This window comes from Pinus tabuliformis, chromosome 5_2 (assembly GCF_031772625.1).
Source record: "Pinus tabuliformis cultivar Carrire ecotype Pingquan chromosome 5_2, CPIR1, whole genome shotgun sequence".
NCBI classification, from domain to species: Eukaryota; Viridiplantae; Streptophyta; class Pinopsida; order Pinales; family Pinaceae; genus Pinus; species Pinus tabuliformis.
Window position 1 is genome coordinate 1,080,498,531 of NC_142306.1, and position 17,780 is coordinate 1,080,516,310.

At 38.2% G+C, this 17,780-nt stretch overlaps 1 protein-coding gene across 5 annotated transcripts in view; it reads left to right on the top strand.

Annotated features, from left to right (window-relative positions):
* The window catches only part of LOC149162988 (RNA helicase family protein), a 405,052-nt gene that overhangs the window by 66,951 nt on the left and 320,321 nt on the right, over positions 1-17,780 (top strand). For all 5 annotated transcript variants that reach the window (XR_016261962.1, XM_089437477.1, XM_089437478.1 and 2 more), the window contains exons 5-7: positions 9,165-9,244; positions 11,295-11,364; positions 11,467-11,552. Coding sequence is in view for 4 of the 5 variants with exons in the window: in XM_089437477.1 (XP_089293603.1) it covers positions 9,165-9,244; positions 11,295-11,364; positions 11,467-11,552 (236 nt within the window). In the remaining variant the exon portion in view is untranslated. The remainder of the gene's footprint in view (positions 1-9,164; positions 9,245-11,294; positions 11,365-11,466; positions 11,553-17,780) is intronic.

Genomic DNA, 17,780 nt, shown 5'->3' on the forward strand with positions numbered 1-17,780 from the left:
AGATTAAGGCTTTGAACTTGTTATAGTGTTAACTCCCTAGGTGGGAGTGGCTAATAGACCACCCTATTAGGTGTTTCTAGCTCGTAAGGGGAAATGATATGTTTTTGGTCCACCATTCAGTCAATAGGCGTCATGTGAATAGTGATGGAACAGAAGGGAGAAGACTTTCATGGGCAAGTGCCATGGTCAAAGGGACCAACTATGATGGGCTCCTCATCATAAGTGTATAGATGTAGGGAGGGAGCAATTGTGGATGCATGAGATACTCGCTTGGCCTTTGTTTTTCCACCCCTTTTGTGAGCATTTTACTTTTTCTTGATTTTTCTTTTTATTATTGTTCATAGCTCAAGGGTTAGAGCTTGCTTTGTATGATGTATAGCAGCGATTAGCCCCTTAACGGTGAGGCGAGTCATTGCCCACCAGGGGTTGGAGCATGCAATGGTTCCTTCTCATAATATGAAGAGCAACATGTGTTCAGGAATCAGGTGATGGCCATACTCATACTATGCTTTTGCCGACGTGTTAATGTGTATATCCCGACCATCTTTGCATTTTTGATCTTTTTTTGTTTTTGCTTGTGGCTATCATATGCTTTTTCTTGTCCTTTTAGCTACATCAACCTCCTGGGGACAAGTTTTGGGCCTTATCCAAGAATGGGGATATATGGTGCCAATCTGAGAGAATCAATGGTCAGTTGAACCCGAAGAAGGGAGGTGGAATATGGAGCTCATAATGTAAGATGGAAAGTGGTAAGTATGGAGTAGAGAGAGATGCAACTACGCTATCTCAATTGGGGTTTTCCAAGTAGTGCCCTTCCTATACTCATTGGGCCATTAAGGGAGGTTGCGCTGGACTAAAATGAAAGATTAACCCCCCCAATTCAAGGTGAGGGAGCAAAATGACAGTCAAAACCCCTCTTCCTTTCAGGTTACCCCATAATCCATACCAAATGCCCAAAATACAAACAAGCGTTAGCACTAGATTATAAAATGAATATAGTACCTTTTAATCAAAAGCCCACCTTCCAATGTGCATTCTTACCAAATTGGCGAGGATACATATGATTGATGCAGGTCGTGGAGATATGAATGGCATGTCGTCATTGACTACTAGTCGCTGTTAGGGGCTGCTGGCTGAAAGAGATGATTGGAAAAAAAATTCTCTTGTGGGGTCACCCACTTTTGGTGGGTAACATGCCCTAATTCAAGCAAGAAATACCTTAATCAAACCTCCCTTACATCGCCTTGACTCTATTGACTTAGAATACTTTTAGGTGATATATTCTAGGAAGCCTCTCGTGTGGTGAAATTCCACTAAAAAGCATGAGGTGGAGTGCTAAGGTGATAGTGGCAACCACCTCATTGTTGTATCTTAGTCTAGTTCTTGCCTTATGAAGCATCTCACAACGCTGGCTATATTTTGAGGCAATAGGCCCAATGTCAAGCATGAGGTAATAGGGCTAATATGTTTTTTTGTGTCACATCAAATGTTAGGTCCCTATAATACTAGTGATTCCCCTATTACTATTGTCGTTGTATCCGTCATTATTGTTGTGCCCCTATTGTCCCCATATTGTTATTATTGTGCCCCATAGAGTTCTTCTATTGTTATTTTTGTGGTTTTATATTATTATTGTTAGGTCGGCTTGGTTATATTGTGACCCCTTAGACTCCTATATATAGAAAGGAGGTTTTGTCATTTGAATCATCCAATAATTGTTCATTTGTGTAATGTAAAGGAGGTTGCCCCCCAAAGAGGTTGAATTCTAAGGCGTTGATCTATCTTTTCTATCTTGTTGTGAGCTGGTTTCCTAATATTTGGTATCAGAGCTTTGGATTCTAGGGTTTCGCTGCTCCAAATAGGTTATCGTGGCATTTGCGCTATAACTTTTTTCTGCGACATTTCAGACACTAACAAAAAAACTCATTTGGGTTGAAATCGTTCTAAACCTCGGGTCTGAATGTCAGAGCTTTTAGTGCTATATTTGCAGAAATATGATCTGAAGAAGTTCGCCTTTTTGCAGCCTCCCAAATTACATTCCAAACAGGGGACCTGGGGAAAATCGTCATAACTTTTGTTTTGAGCATCAGATTGAAATTTCGTAAGACGTTACAGAAAGAGGACGGACTGTGGTTTCATGTGTATATTTTTCAGATACTAAGGTCAAAACAGTGACACGTGGCACTTCATACAATTTCGCTCTTCTGAAAAGGTATATAATCAGGTCATCTTGGGAGATTGTGCAATACTCTTTCTTGGAGAATCTAAATTCGATCAGACTGGTGGCATTGGAAAGAGGACGTAGAGGGTTACTGCAGGTCGCAATTTCAGAACTGGAAGATCCAAAATTACAGAGATACATTAGATGAAATATCGAGTTCCTACAAAGTGAAAAAATGTGTGTATATTTTTTTTTAAATTTTTGCATAAGCTTGGTTTGAAAAATTAGTTTGAAAGAATTCAAAGGGAATAGTGAAGAATTATTAGCATTAATTAATGCCTCGAAGAAAGAAAATGGAAACACCTAGTAAGCAACCTGAAAGCTCTAGCATGACTCGTGAAGAAGAGGAAGAAATGCAACATGATATATCAAAATTACAAGACCAAGTACAACAAATTTCACTCTCACTAAAGGTAAATGAAGCCAAGATGAATGGCGTGGAAGCTAATATGAATGGCATGCAAGTTAAGATGAATGGCGTGGAAGCTAAGATGGATGGCATGGAAGCTAAGATGAATGGCATGGACGATAAGATGAATTAAAGTTAAATTTGAATAAGTTGCTACAAGAAATGGTCAATAATGGTGAAAGTTTAGTAAAAGAAACTCAAAATGAGAACAAAAGAAATGTTAATCATGATTTCATAGGCTCTAATGTTGGATTGAAGACCCACCATATTCCAAAAATCGATATGAGGAAGTTTGATGGCAATGATCCCGCAACATGGATACTACAGATGGAGCATTCTTTCAATCTCCATAATGTGCAAAACACACAAAATGTATGTATTGCAACTTTATATTTGGAACCAAATAAGTGTGTATGGTATCGATGGCTTTGCTCTCGTAAACAAATTGTCACTTAGGCAATTTTTACGGAAGAAATGACAACACATTATGAGGATACAAAAAGCAACACCTTTTTTAGCCAATTGATAAGTCTCAAACAAAAGGGTTCAATGATGGAGCACATCGAGGACTTCCAAAAATTGAACATAAGGGTAAAAGATATTCCATAGGAGCATAGGATTGATGTGTTCATAGGGACTTTAAAGGATAATATCCAACATGAGGTTCGCCTTTGGGAACCTGATTCATTGGAGAAGGCATTCATGTTAGCAAGAAAAATGGAAAGCAAAATTATGGCAACCAGGAAGCCTACCACTCACAACTATAAAGATGGAAGTGTTGTTGCCCCTAGCCTTCCACAACCTATAAGGTTGACACCACAACAATTGGAAGAAAAAAGGGAAAAAGGGCTTTGTTACAGTTGTGATAACAAATACACTAAAGGTCATAAGTGTGCTGAGAAGAAATTATTCTACATAGATTGTGAAGAGGAGGAAGAAAAGGAACAAGAAATGTCAAAAGAAGAGGATATACACCAGGAACAAACCCTAGATAAAGAAGAAATGAATCCGACCATATCTTGTAATGCATTGGCTGGAATTACCACTCCTCAAACTATCAAGATAGAAGGACATATCAAGAAGAGAAAGGTAATAGTGTTGATTGATTCAGGAAGTACCCACAATTTTATTCATTGTAAGATAGCAAAATAATTGAATTGCTTCCTATATCCAGCACCAGAGTGTCAAGTGATGGTTGCAAGTGGACGAACCATAAGTTGCTCTGGAAAGTGCCATAATATCAAGCTATCCATGGGAGAATATGTATTGAATAGCCCAATGCTTTCCATTCCAATGGGAGTTACTAATGTTGTACTAGGAGTCCAATGGCTGCAATCCTTGGGTACAATAGCTTTTAATTTTCAAGAACTTTTCATGAAATTTTTTGTGGAAGGAAAGGAAGTTGAATTAAGGGGTATTGCAGGGAAACCGAGAAAGATAATCAGCTTTAACGGTATGACAAAGCTTTTAAAAAAGGAACAACGAGGAGTAATTGCACAATTATGTTCGGTAGATGGTTCCACATCGAAATCATCTATTTCTCTAGATCTCCAAAAAGTCTTGGACAATCATTCCAAGATATTTGAGACTCCCAAAGGTCTCCCACCTATTCGTGGTCATGATCATGCTATTCATTTGATTCCAAGAAGTGTTCCTCCAAACATCAGGCCGTACAGATATCCCTATGCCCAAAAGAGTGAAATTGAACGTATGGTTGCAGAAATGCTAGAGGCTGGTATAATTCAACCTAGTCAAAGTTCCTTCTCTGCTCCAGTAGTATTGGTGCACAAGAAGGATGGATCATGGCACATGTGTTCGGATTATAGGGAGCTCAACAAGCTCACTATTAAAGATAAATTTCCTGTTCCTGTCATTGATGAATTATTGGATGAATTGCATGGATCAATTTACTTCACCAAGTGGATCTTCGTTCAGGATATCATCAAATCAGAATGAAGACTGAAGACATTCCGAAAACAACATTTAGAACTCATGAGGGTCATTATGAATTTTTGGTCTTACGAATGCACCTTCTACATTTCAAGGTTTGATGAATTCCATTTTCAAACCCTTCCTTAGAAAATTTGTGTTAGTATTTTTTGATGATATACTAATCTATAGCAAGTCTTGGAAGGATCATGTTGAACATGTTGACAAGGTGCTACAACTATTGGAGGAGAAACAATTATATGCAAAAAGCTCCAAATTTTTCTTTGGATTACAAGAGGTGGAATATCTAGGTCATATTGTATCTCATGAAGGTGTTAAGGTAGACCCTAGCAAAATTAAAGCCATTAAGGAATGGAAAATCTCCACATCCATAAAGCATCTGCGAGGATTTCTTGGGTTAACAGTGTATTATCGCAAGTTTGTTAAGAATTATGGGAGAATAGTAGCACCTATAACAACATTATTGAAGAAAAATGCATTTTCATGGACTCTAGAAGCAACAAAGGCCTTCGAACATCTTAAATAGGCAATGTGCCAAGCACCGGTCTTAGCTACACCGGACTTCACAAAAACCTTTATTGTGGAATGTGATGCTTCAAGAAGTGGTATTGGTGTTGTTTTAATGCAAGATGAAAGACCCATTGCTTTCGAAAGTCGTTCAATCAAGGGAAAGTATTTACACAAAGCTATTTATGAGAAGGAAATGTTTGCAATACTACATGCACTTAAGAAATGGCGACCCTACCTAATGGGAAGACACTTCAAGGTAAAAACAGATCATGATAGCCTTAAATACTTTTTCGAACAAAGATTATCCCCTGAAGAGCAACAAAAATGGGTCACAAAGATGTTGGGTTATGACTTTGAAATCATCTACAAAAAATGGAAGCAAAATGTTGTGGCAGATGCACTCTCAAGAAAGGATGAGGATGTGGAAGCATTGTTGTGCGCTATTTCTATTATCCAACCAGATTGGATAAACGAAGCAAGGGAGAAATGGAAGAATGACGAAAAAGTGTGGGCACTTATTCAAAAGTTACAACAAGATTCCAGTACATCTGATACATTTAGCTGGAAAAATGATTCGTTATGGTACAAAGATCGCTTATACCTTTGTAAGAATTCCCAACTCAAACAAAAGATTCTTATGGAATTGCACACTTCTCCCTTAGAAGGGCACTCAAGATTTTAAAAAACTTACCATAGGGTTAAGAAGGAATTTTTTTGGGATGGCTTTAAATCGGATATTCAAAAGTTTGTGGCAGAATGTCTGATTTGCCAACAAAATAAAGTTGAAACAATTAAGACCCTAGGTCTATTACAACCTTTATCCATTCCAAGCCAACTTTGGGAGGAGGTTTCAATGGATTTTATCACAGGTTTACCCAAGTCTGAAGGAAAGAGTGTCATCATGGTGGTAGTTAGACTTACCAAGTATGCACACTTTTGTGCATTATCACATCCATTTAAAGCCAGTACAGTTTCTACTACATTTATGGAAACAATTCAAAAGCTACATGGAAATCCAAAGATTATTGTAAGTGACAGAGATCCCATTTTCACTGGAAATTTTTGGACAGAATTATTTTCTTTCCTTGGTACTCAGTTAGCTCATAGCTCATCTTATCATCCTCAATCTGATGGGCAAACTGAGATAGTAAACAAATGTTTGGAAGGATATCTTCGTTGCTTTGTATCTGATAAACAGACACAATGGGTCAAATGGTTCCCTGTGGATGAATGGTGGTATAACACTTCCTTCCATACTGCAACAAAAATGACCCCATTTATGGCACTTTATGGATATCAACGACCATCCATCACATCATATTTAAGAGAAAATTGTAAGGTTCAAGCAGTGGAACATCACATCGAGCATCAACAAGAAGTTCTCCAACTCTTAAAGGATAACCTCGTGTTGGCGTAGAATAGAATGAAACAACTGGCAGATCAACATCGCAGTGAAAGAAGTTTTGATGTAGGTGATTGGTTATTCTTATGACTACAACCATATAAACAAATGTCCCTCAAGCAAGCTAAGAAGGATAATAAATTATCACCAAAGTATTATGGTCCATACAAGGTGTTGCAAAAGATTGGTACTATGGCATACAAATTGGAGTTTCCTGCAGCTTCTTGAGTGCACCCAATTTTCCATGTTTCATGTTTAAAGAAGGTTATATGCGACAAGCTCCCAGTTCAAACAATATTGGCAGAACATGACGAGGAAGGAAAAATTATATTGGAACCAGAAGCAGTCATAGAGACAAGAACTGGACAGCTATGAAATCAATCAATTTCAGAGTATCTCATCAAGTGGAAGAACTTATCTGCTGAAGATTCCACATGGGAGGATGAGAATTTTATATAGAAGCATCCAGAACTACTCAAGCGTTGAGGACAACACTTTTTTGAAGGAGAGGGGCATGTTAGGTCCCTATAATACTAGTGATTCCCCCATTACTATTGTCGTTGTATCCCTTATTATTATTGTTGTGCCCCTATTGTCCCCATATTGTTATTATTGTGCCCCATAGAGTCCCTCTATTGTTATTTTTGTGGCTTTATATTATTATTGTTAGGTCGGCTTAGTTATATTGTGACCCCTTAGACTCCTATATATAGAAAGGAGGTTTTGTCATTTGAATCATCCAAGAATTGTTCATTCGTGTAATGTTAAGGGGGTTGCCCCCTCGAAGAGGTTGAATTCTAAGGCGTTGGTCTATCTTTTCTATCTTTTTGTGAGTTGGTTTCATAACATCAAAAGACTAAGTTAATATAATATATCTCAATTTGGTATTTTCCTTTTTTGTTTGCTAGCTTATGTGAGTCCTTAAATGACTGCATGACTAACCTATGGCTTGAGTAGTCGCAACCCAGGGACATCTATGCCATCAAAACCACTTGGGAATCACCCTTGACCTGGACCATCCTAGCCCTTAGCATGGCTGGATTTTCAGCCACGAAGTTTCGAATTGGTGACCTTTACACCATGACATAGTTGCAGGAACCGCCCCACCTGCCCTCGCCCATGGATCTGAGTTGGAATTGCGTTCGATATGGATCTGCCATCGATCCTCCAACGAAATTGCGGATGTGAAAATCGGATCCGCGGTTCCACCATTTTTTGGAAATTCTTGGAAAAACGGATCCACGAATCTAGAAAGGATTGACTGCGGATTCGTGGTGGTTCGGGCATGCGGATTCGAGAGAAGGTGAATGGTTCACATAGTTCTGCAATGCTTTTTTTTGTTTTTTGTTTTTGGAATTTCGAACTGTTATGTGAGGAACTATGCTTTCTGAATACTCCCAAGGTGCCTCTTGATGCTCCCTAGACGTTTCCTAGATGCTCCCTGATGGTAATGTTAAATTCTTAAAGTAAAAGTGACATTGTCCTTTATCTTTCATTTTCATCGATAAAGGACAATGTCACTTTTACTTAAATTTTTAACATTACCATGAAATGACTCAGGATGTTTAAGAGTGGTTCCAACCTCATCAGACTTCATATGGAGAAAATAGAATTTCATATCCCATTCAAAATTCAGCAGACTTAACAGTTTCAGGGTCAATGGGATTGTGGCATTTCATTGGATTATATCATGTATGAGGGCATGTGATTGCCATTTAATCAAAAGCACTGATCCCTATATGTACACCAGTGTTGGTGTTGTTGAACTTCTTTGTCATGGAGTTAGCAAAAATGTACCCTTCACTCAAGTCAAAATCATTGATCAAGCATGTTAAGCTTTCTCTACCATAATATAAGGCTTGGATTAGGCCGTTTGATCAAAATTGGGCAATGTTGACTAATATCCCTAGAGAATCGAAGTAGAGGCAAAGGCTAGACAAGAGAAGAGGAATCTAGATTCTAGATGGTTGATGTTGGAATAATTAATCATTGATGTACAATGGATGCCATATCTATCTTGATTTATGTAAAAATATGCATGTTTTCATGTCTTCTACAACTAATTTGGTATTTTGGATGTTTTTTTAATATAAATGCAAAAACATATAGAAAAAAATTACATATATAGTAGACGCTTCCAAGATGCTTTGCTTCCTAGATTTTTGGGAAATGACGCTTCCGTGTCCCCACTTCCAAAAAAAGCCCCCACTTCGTGTAACTTTGCACCACAGAGTGCCATAATAGAACACCCTATCACTGTCTATTCTACGCCCTGTGGGCTCTCAATTTGGTATTTTCATTGAGGCATATTGCATTGATTATATTGGAAGTGTTTTTTTTTTTTAAATCAAGTTTGAATATTATCAATTTATTGGGTCAGTTCTTTTGTGATTTATGGATTCCTTTGATAGTTTTAATTTATTTTCAATGATTTTTTTAAGTAGGTAAGATATCATTCATTTTTTTTAGTAGGAATTATTTTTGGTTAGAATGGTATGAGATGAAAAGTAATTGAAGTTGTTGATGTAATGTTCAAAATAACACTAGCTTTTGCATCATATGGAATTGGACATTTACACGAGGAATGTGGTAAAATTAATTTCTTTTCTCATTTTAGGCTTCCTGTAGAAAATTGGGAATTGTTATTTATCTTTGTTTTGTGTTTTGAACAGGGCATGACAATGGTCAAGTTCCTTACAGATGGTGTCTTATTGAGAGAAATGATGGAGGATCCTTTGTTGAGCAAATATAGGTGTGCTTATTTAATCATGCTTCTTGTTGGGTATGTTGATAGAAAGGAATAAATAACCTACAAGAAACATAAGATAGTCAACAAGAAAAGCGAAAATTAATAAAATTGTAGAATGTAAATTGTTTCTTAAATATAGATATCCTAAGTATTTGCAATGTAACTTCTCCCAAAAAGAAGCTACGCATACTCATTTTGCATCTGAGATTACAATTATTTTTATGTAAATATTGAACGTAGTTAAAGAAAAAGAAAAAAGTATGTCTAATGTAAAGAACTATAAAACACACTCAAATAAACTCCAATGTTTTGATTTGCACATTATAGATGTTATGCCTATGTAAAGTTGACGAAGGCAAGTAAATTACTAAATTCTAACTAGCATATTGATCTCTAGGGGATCCAAGTAAAGGGACTTTGTAGGAAGTGATTATCTATTGGAGAAAAGAGAAGAAGTATGGTTTTGAGAAGAAGCTAGCGGTGTTTTCACTTTGTTCACCAAGTCCGAGATATTACACAGTTGTATATGTCCATGTCTCCTAGAAGGTATCTATAAAGATCACGTGTCTATTGACGGTTTAGATGCAAATTTCTTTGGCTTTTTAAAGGTTTTTCTGTTATTGGTGGGTCATAGTGGGATCTACCTGTTATCACTGGAACGTATCTTTGAGGTGGACAGTCTATGAATAATGGATCTGTGACCTTGAACACTTGTCTCAGTCTGGAATTGGTGCATGCTAACTCAGGAGGGTGTCCCTTTGTATTTATCCATTGTCGCAAGGCTGAAAAGATTGTAATAGATTTGTTAGAACAGCAAACAATCAAAACAAAACAGCAAGGAAACTTTACTGTTTTGAGGATGTATTCTTGAAATCCCTGAAGAGGTATGACAAATGCAAAATCAAGGTAATAAGATTTAGAGATCTAAATTGTATGACGGGTTCCTTAATCTAAGGGTATTGGGGTAAATGGAAGAAAATCACCAAAGCCTTAACACTCACAATTATGTTCTCCAAGGCTGCATCACCACTTGAAGCATTTTATTAAGATTTTAATGGGTCAAAAGGTTAAAGAAGGGGAACACCCTTGACGTTATCATGACACTTAGCACTTGTGGATTGGCTTTCACACATGGCACAAGAGGACTTAATGCTTCCAAAATTTCTTGTAGTTTTTGCATATGAGACCAATATGTTTGTTGTGCTTCCTTTGATTCTTCTATCTTCCTTGTGTTATCTAACATGTATTTATTATACTTGATATACATCAATGATACGACAGTTACTACATGGATACGAACATATACAATCAACGTAAAAATGTTCGAATAAATCTGTTACATAATCATTCTAACAATACATTCGGTGGTGAGTTTACCTTGGTTGGTTTACATCCTGCCTGATCACACCATCTGTATGACAACATCTTCCGATATTCAATACATTTTATGTAATATAATGCATAAAGTTATGATAGTTCATGTTATTTTTTCACTTCACGAAATTATACAGGTTAGTACCTATTGCTAACTAGTCCAAATCCTATGGCTGTCCATGGGAAATTCTTCTGGATAAACATTTCCCACATAGAAAACAAAGAAAAGAAACAAAACAGATCTACTTACACTGGAAGACTTCTGCACAGTAATCTAACCTTTCACAAATCCAGATTATTGAGCTTTTGCTATCTCAAAAGTGAATAAAATTATAAAAATGAAACAACATATTCTATACTACCATGTCACGTGTTTATATTAATAGAAATCCATTGAGGTCTAGATCTTAAAGTACAAGAACAGTTTTATCTGGTAATGCTTCATTTTTTTTTCTTCTCTGCATGTACACAGACACACATATATTATGTAGTTATTATTTGCCACTTCCAACTGTTTCTATTTCCATTTTTGTGGAGAATTTGTCATTTCCAATTCTCTTTCTGCTTCCATTTCTTGGTTATTTAGATCCTTATTTGTTGGATCTAACATCTGAGAACTTTTTCTTGTGCCTTGATATATTTATAGCATCTATCCTAATAAGAGATATTTTTAGTGCAGTGTTATAATGGTTGATGAGGCACATGAGCGAAGTATCTCCACTGACATGCTCTTAGGGCTCTTGAAGAAGGTGCAGGATAGGATTGTCTCACTATACATATTGTTAGCCTTTTGATATTACTTTATCCTACTCTATTTAATGGTCATATCTGACTGGAATTATGATTTTCAGATTCAGCGTCGAAGGCCAGGGCTGCGCCTGATTATTTCATCTGCAACTATTGAGGCAAAGTCAATCGCTGCTTTCTTTAACACGAGGTTGTAATGTTTAACATTCTTTTTCAAGCAGTTACTAGGACCATTTTTCTCTAATATATGGAGTGATATCTTGTTTTTTGTGACTAATTTTGCACTTGCAGTAAGGCTACACAATGCTCTAATTGGTATAGCAGTTTTGAAATATTCAAAATAAACATTTGGATCTTGATAGAGATCAATTAGGTAGAAAGAGCACTGTTCTGCTGCGACACATTTGTAAATTGATTGTAACTGTTGTATTGATGCATGCAAAAGGTCAAGGTGATCAATAGGATTGAGAAACAGCTCAGCATGCAAATTATGTCGAATCAAGGAAAGCTAGATGCATCTCGTTAGATAAGATAAGATAAGATAAGATAATTTTATTAACGTCCGAGAAATGACTATAAAAGTAAGTCAATGGGATTGAAGAGTACAACTAGTATGAATACAATGTGGGAGTGCTAGTACAAATCCTAGAAAATGCCGAAAATAATACAAAGAAGGAAGCCTATGTAAGTATAACATCAGAACATATATATAAAACTGTGACAAAGGTACGGTGATACAAAACACTAAGTGAGTTTGTTTAGGACTAGAAATGTGGACAACCCAACCCAAGGACCTATCGAGAGAGAGAGAGAGAGAGAATGGGGCTGATGATGTCAAGGTCTCTTGAGTTTGATGGTCAAGGGATAAGGGAGTGAATTGGGCATTGACTTGTTGGCAAAGTCTTCTAGAACCATTGAGGACCTTGGCTGTATGATCCGCGTTTGTGGGGGGGTGGTGTACATCATGTCTAGAGAATGTGTAGTATAGAAGGATTACTTAGATCATCCTTACTATGGTTATGACAATGCTAAGACTTGTACCGAGGAGGAGGCTGTCCTTCCATCATGCCGAGAGTATCTCACTGTATCATCCATCCAAAATTGCAGTGACACTTCCTCATCCGAGATCCTGAACTTCTGCTCCTAATCTGAAATTCTTGCACCTCCTGTACCCATCTGAGATTGCAGATAAGTCCGAGTTTCTTACTGCACTTGTCTGAGATTTCAGAGCTCCTGTACCTTCATCCGAAATCTCAGAGACATCCAAGATTCTTGTTTTCTGTGGTGACCTCAGCGGGCTATTTATAGTTGTCATGTCTCTATAAATAAGCCGACATGACAGTGAAGTGTTGTGTCACTTCATTTGAGTTGACATGACTGTTCTTTATATCATTTTGCTGGCCGACTTGACTGCATTTGACATCGTTTTGTTTGTTGCTCTTCTCAAGAGGATTGTGCTTGTCTTGGAGGGATGTTCTAGACTAGTATTCATTTACACATAGGCTCAAGAAGAGCTCCTTATACATAACTTTGACTCTTTGATTTTCCTAGACCTATGAAATGAGCAAGAAACTCATTCTTATAATTTAAAAAAATAATGTTTTTTTTCTTAACAAGTACAAAGATCAAAATTACATTTGTAAATACTAAACCTAGTTACACTTTCTTCAACACCTCTATGGGGCTAGAATCACCTAATAGGGTTATCCATTTAACCATCCCTAACATAAGGAGGGAACATTTATAGGGGACTCGATCTAGTTAGATTTTGAAAGTGATCTTTGTGTGAAGTATTATTGTGCCCTTGACATTAAGTATGGTCCACTATGATGCATCCATGATTATTGTACCTAATGATTGTTGATAATCATTTGACCTTGACAGGGTTTTGTTAGGTGATTATCATCACAATAATAGAGTCCTCTTGGGGTGATTGTCTCACCTTCCCAGTAGAACAACATGGGTCGTTTTACCCATTGCAGAGAGAAAGCATGCCCTTGTTGATGCAACGCTGCCTATCCAAAGTAAATCGTTGGGCTACTTGATGACCCCACATGATGCTTGGCACTTAAAGGGACCCCTAATGGCTGAAATGCCGAGCCCATGATGTTGAGAAATCTAGGGCATTAGCATTAGGTGATTTCTCTTCTATTAGACACTGCTTGTGAATGCTTTTTACTTGTTTAGATTAGGATCTTCTTCATGTTAAATTATTAGTGTTCTTCTTCAACAAACAATAACCAATGCATGAACATAAATACACAGCATGTAGGCTATGAGCCAGGGCCAAAACCTCTCACTCTTTGAGAGGAAAACCCGCACAAATTCTTCTTATAGAGATTCCAATTGACGAATACCAAGACCAAGACCCTTGACCTATTAGCTACTCCAAGATCAAGACACATGTTCTCTTGCCAATACTCTTCTTGACTCCTCTTCCTCTGAGATCTTCATCATTGCCTTGATACCGAGATCTTCATCACTGCCTTGACATCACTGTTTCCTTCACGAGCCCTTATCATAGAGATATTAATCAATGAATGAATTGAATTGATTTACAATGAGCCATGAAGCTCAATAAATAATACAAATGTATTTACAGAAATAGAAACAACAAGTTTCTACTAAGAAATAGAAACAACAAGTTTCTAAGAAGAAACTGCTAATAAGATCACAGACAATCTTATTCGAATGAGCATTAAACACGAAAATAACATTATTCTAATACCCTCCCTTAATGCTCAATCTATTTACAACACCTATAGATCCTTTGACTTTTACAAACTTATAAGGACCAAGGGGCTTGATGAAAATGTCTGCTGGCTGCTCCGTTGTGGGAACATACAACAACTGAATGGATCCATCTTCAACAAGGTGTCTAATGTAGTGACAATGGGTTTCCACATGCTTTGTTCGTTCATGGAAGACTGGATTCTTGGCGAGTTTGAGCATTCCCTGATTATCACAGAACAAGGGAGTAGGACCTGCTTGGGAAACATGCATATCCACAAGCATACGTCGAAGCCAAACTACCTCACAAGAGGCCTTAACTGCTCCCCGATACTCTGCTTTTGTCGAGGAGAGAGCCACTGCCTGCTGCTTCTTACTAGTCCATGTGACAACATCGGATCCCAGACTAAACACATACCCAGCTAGTGTTGCGGCGGAGCGCCCACCTACCCCTTGAACCCGCTCCCAATCCGCGCTCCTGGCGGGAGCGGCTCGGGGGCGCGCTTTGGGAAAAAAATTTGCGCTCCCTGCCAAAACAGGGAGCGACTTCAGGAGCGTCGCTCCGGGATCGAAAAATAAAGCCCGGGAGTGATCGCTTTTGGAGCGACGTGAGCTACCGTTGGGAGCAAAAAGGGCGGAAAAAAAAATCCGCTCGTCAAAAAATTTTTTGTTTTAAGAACTTTTTTTGTTATATAAAGGCATGGAGGGCTTTTGTTTGTCATTGTGACTTGAGAGAGTTGGAGGAGAGCCAAGGAGCTTGTGCCAAGGAGCGAGGAGGAGCGAGGAGCGAGCACCGAGGAGCAAGGAGCAAGCCTGCAAGGAGGTTAGTAACTTAGTAATTTAGTAGGTTAGTAACTTATTTCTAGATTCTAGAATGATGAATCTAAATAAATAAAATTAATAAATAGTAAATACATTTTTAATTTTCTCATTCCCATTCCCATTAAATTTTGCAAATTCACAACTACAAATTTCAAACATCATGGACCTGGTTATATTTCTTGGCATTTTCTTCTTCTTGGTCCCTTTTCTGGTTATTGTGGTGTTGGAGAGTAGGAAAAGGAGGGGTCAAAATGAAGAGGGGGATGAAGAAGGGGGACAAAGTGGATTTGATGAAAACCTCGGTGAGGAGGAGTTGGAGGAGGGTGAACATGAGTCTCAAAAAACTAAACAAGACCAAACCCCATTGTGGAAATATGTTAACAGGCCTGAAGCAGGGAAAGGGGGTGGAACCACTAAATTTCATTGCTCCCATTGCAACAATAATTACACAGGTTCATACACCCGTGCCAGAAAACACCTCTGCGGGAAAAGGCCATGGGATGGAGATAAACAAATAGGAATCAAAACTTGTGCAGCTGTGTCAGCAGTAGATAGAGCCAAATACATAAGGGAAGAGGAGGAAGCCCAATACAAATCTAAAAAATCAAGGGGTTTCTTTGAACCAAGCTCACAATCACAACCACAAAGAACTCCTTCAGCATCCTCCCAAGGCAGTGGATATGGAGGCATAGGGTCACCAGCTTTAAGGTGTAGAACCATATCAGATTTCCTTGATGAGGGGTGTAGGAATGATGTGGATTCAAAAGTTTACAGGTTTCTCTATGCATGTGGGATACCATTCAATGTTCTTAGCTCACCTTGTTGGCACAAAATGGTTTCTGCCATAAATGATGCCCCTAAAGGATACAAGAGCCCTGGGTATGACAAGGCAAGCACTGTTGGACTTGATCATGAAAAAGCAAAAATATCACATTATTTGAATAGAATGACAAGTTCTTGGACTGACCATGGGGTGTCCATTATATCTGATGGATGGACAAATGTAAAAAGCCAGCCATTGATAAGTGTTCTTGCTGTGTCTGTTAGTGGTGCCATCTTTCTAAATGCATATGATTATTCAGAGAAGTTCAAGACCGGCATCAACATTGCAGAAGCATTACTTGAAACAATTGACCGTATTGGGCCATACAATGTCATCCAAGTCATCACTGATAATGCTCCTAATTGTAAGTCAACGGGAGCAATTATTGAGGATAAATACCCCAACATATTTTGGTCTGGGTGTTTGGTTCACACATTGAACCTTTTGTTGCATGATATTGTTAAGAACAAAAATGAACAATACAAATGGATTGGTGATTTGTACAAGAAAGGCAAACAAATGATAAAATTTATTACAAATCATAGCAATACCCATGGCCTTTGCCGCAGTCACTCAAGATTGGAGTTGTTGAAGATTGCGAGGACTAGGTTTGGTAGCTATTACCTCACCTTCAGGCGCCTTTTGAAGGTAAGAGAGTCATTGGCTAGCGTGGTATCAAGTCCACACTGGCAGGTATTAAAGGAAAGGGCTACAAATGCAGTTGACAGGTGAGGTTTTGAATTGGTGGAGGAGGCTGCTTTTGATGGTATGTTTTGGGCAAGTCTGAGGCAAGTATTAGATTTCACCAAGACCATTTATCACATGATTCGGTTTGCAGATACAGATAAACCAGTGATTGGTGAGGTGTATGAGCAGATGGATACCATGTTGGGGCAAATAAAAGATATTGTTCATGACAATGATCTCGACTTGTACAAACTGATTCACGATTGTGTGTGTGTACGGTGGAATAAACTTAATCTTCCACTACATTGCTTGGTGTATATCCTTACGCCAAAATACTACTCTACATCTTGGTTGGGCCAACCTGCACCAGGGGGTGGGGTTAGGACCAAACCCCATTTAGATGAAGAGGTAACTAGAGGATATTTGGATGCATTAGAAAAGTTGATACCTGACAGGGAGGAATGTGCTAGTGTGCGCCTTGAAATAGGCAGATACTTTAGTGGTACTGGTTTGTTTGGTACCTTCCATGCAATGGAAGACAGAGACAAATTTGATGCTCTCACATGGTGGGAATCATATGGCAGCCAGGGACTTTTGCCAAAATTGGCAAAAAAAGTTCTATCACAGGTTGTAAATACTTCTTCTGCAGAGAGGTGTTGGAGCACCTACAACTTCATACATAATGTGAAAAGAAACAGACTCAATTAAAACTGGGCAGAAAGCTTGGTTTATGTGCACTACAACTTGAGGTTGTTGTGATCGGGCTTATGAGGATCCAACATATAAAATTTAGGACAACCACCCAGAGGATGACAATTTGGAGGATGGCACTATACATCTTGAAGAACTGGAAGAGGAACTTATAAGGGATGAAGATGAAGCAGCTGCAGTAGCCATGCCACTGCCACCATCCAGTGGCAGTGCTCGAGTTCCGAGTCTTGTTCCTTCGTTGTCGCCACCTACATCTACACCCTCATGTGGAGGGCATGTGCCTTCTAGTTTTATTCGTCGGTCTGTGCGGGAGACTCCTAGAAGACCACCACGACCTGCTCATACAGTAGACTCTCGTGGCAAGGGCCACATGCAGTAGTAGATAATAGATTTACAATTTACTTGTCTTTTCTAGTTTCTATTAGTTTTCATAACTGTTGAGTCTTGAGTCCTTGACTCTTGACTCTTTCATATCATAATGATATTTTTTGTAAACAATATATGACTGTGACAATGAAAGTTTGAAGTTTGAAGTTGGCAATTATAACTCATTGGTAATGATTGTGAATTATGAATATGATGCTTCGTGAAAGACTAAAGTTGTTTCATTTCATTTCATAATTCATTTTATAACATTTCATTTCA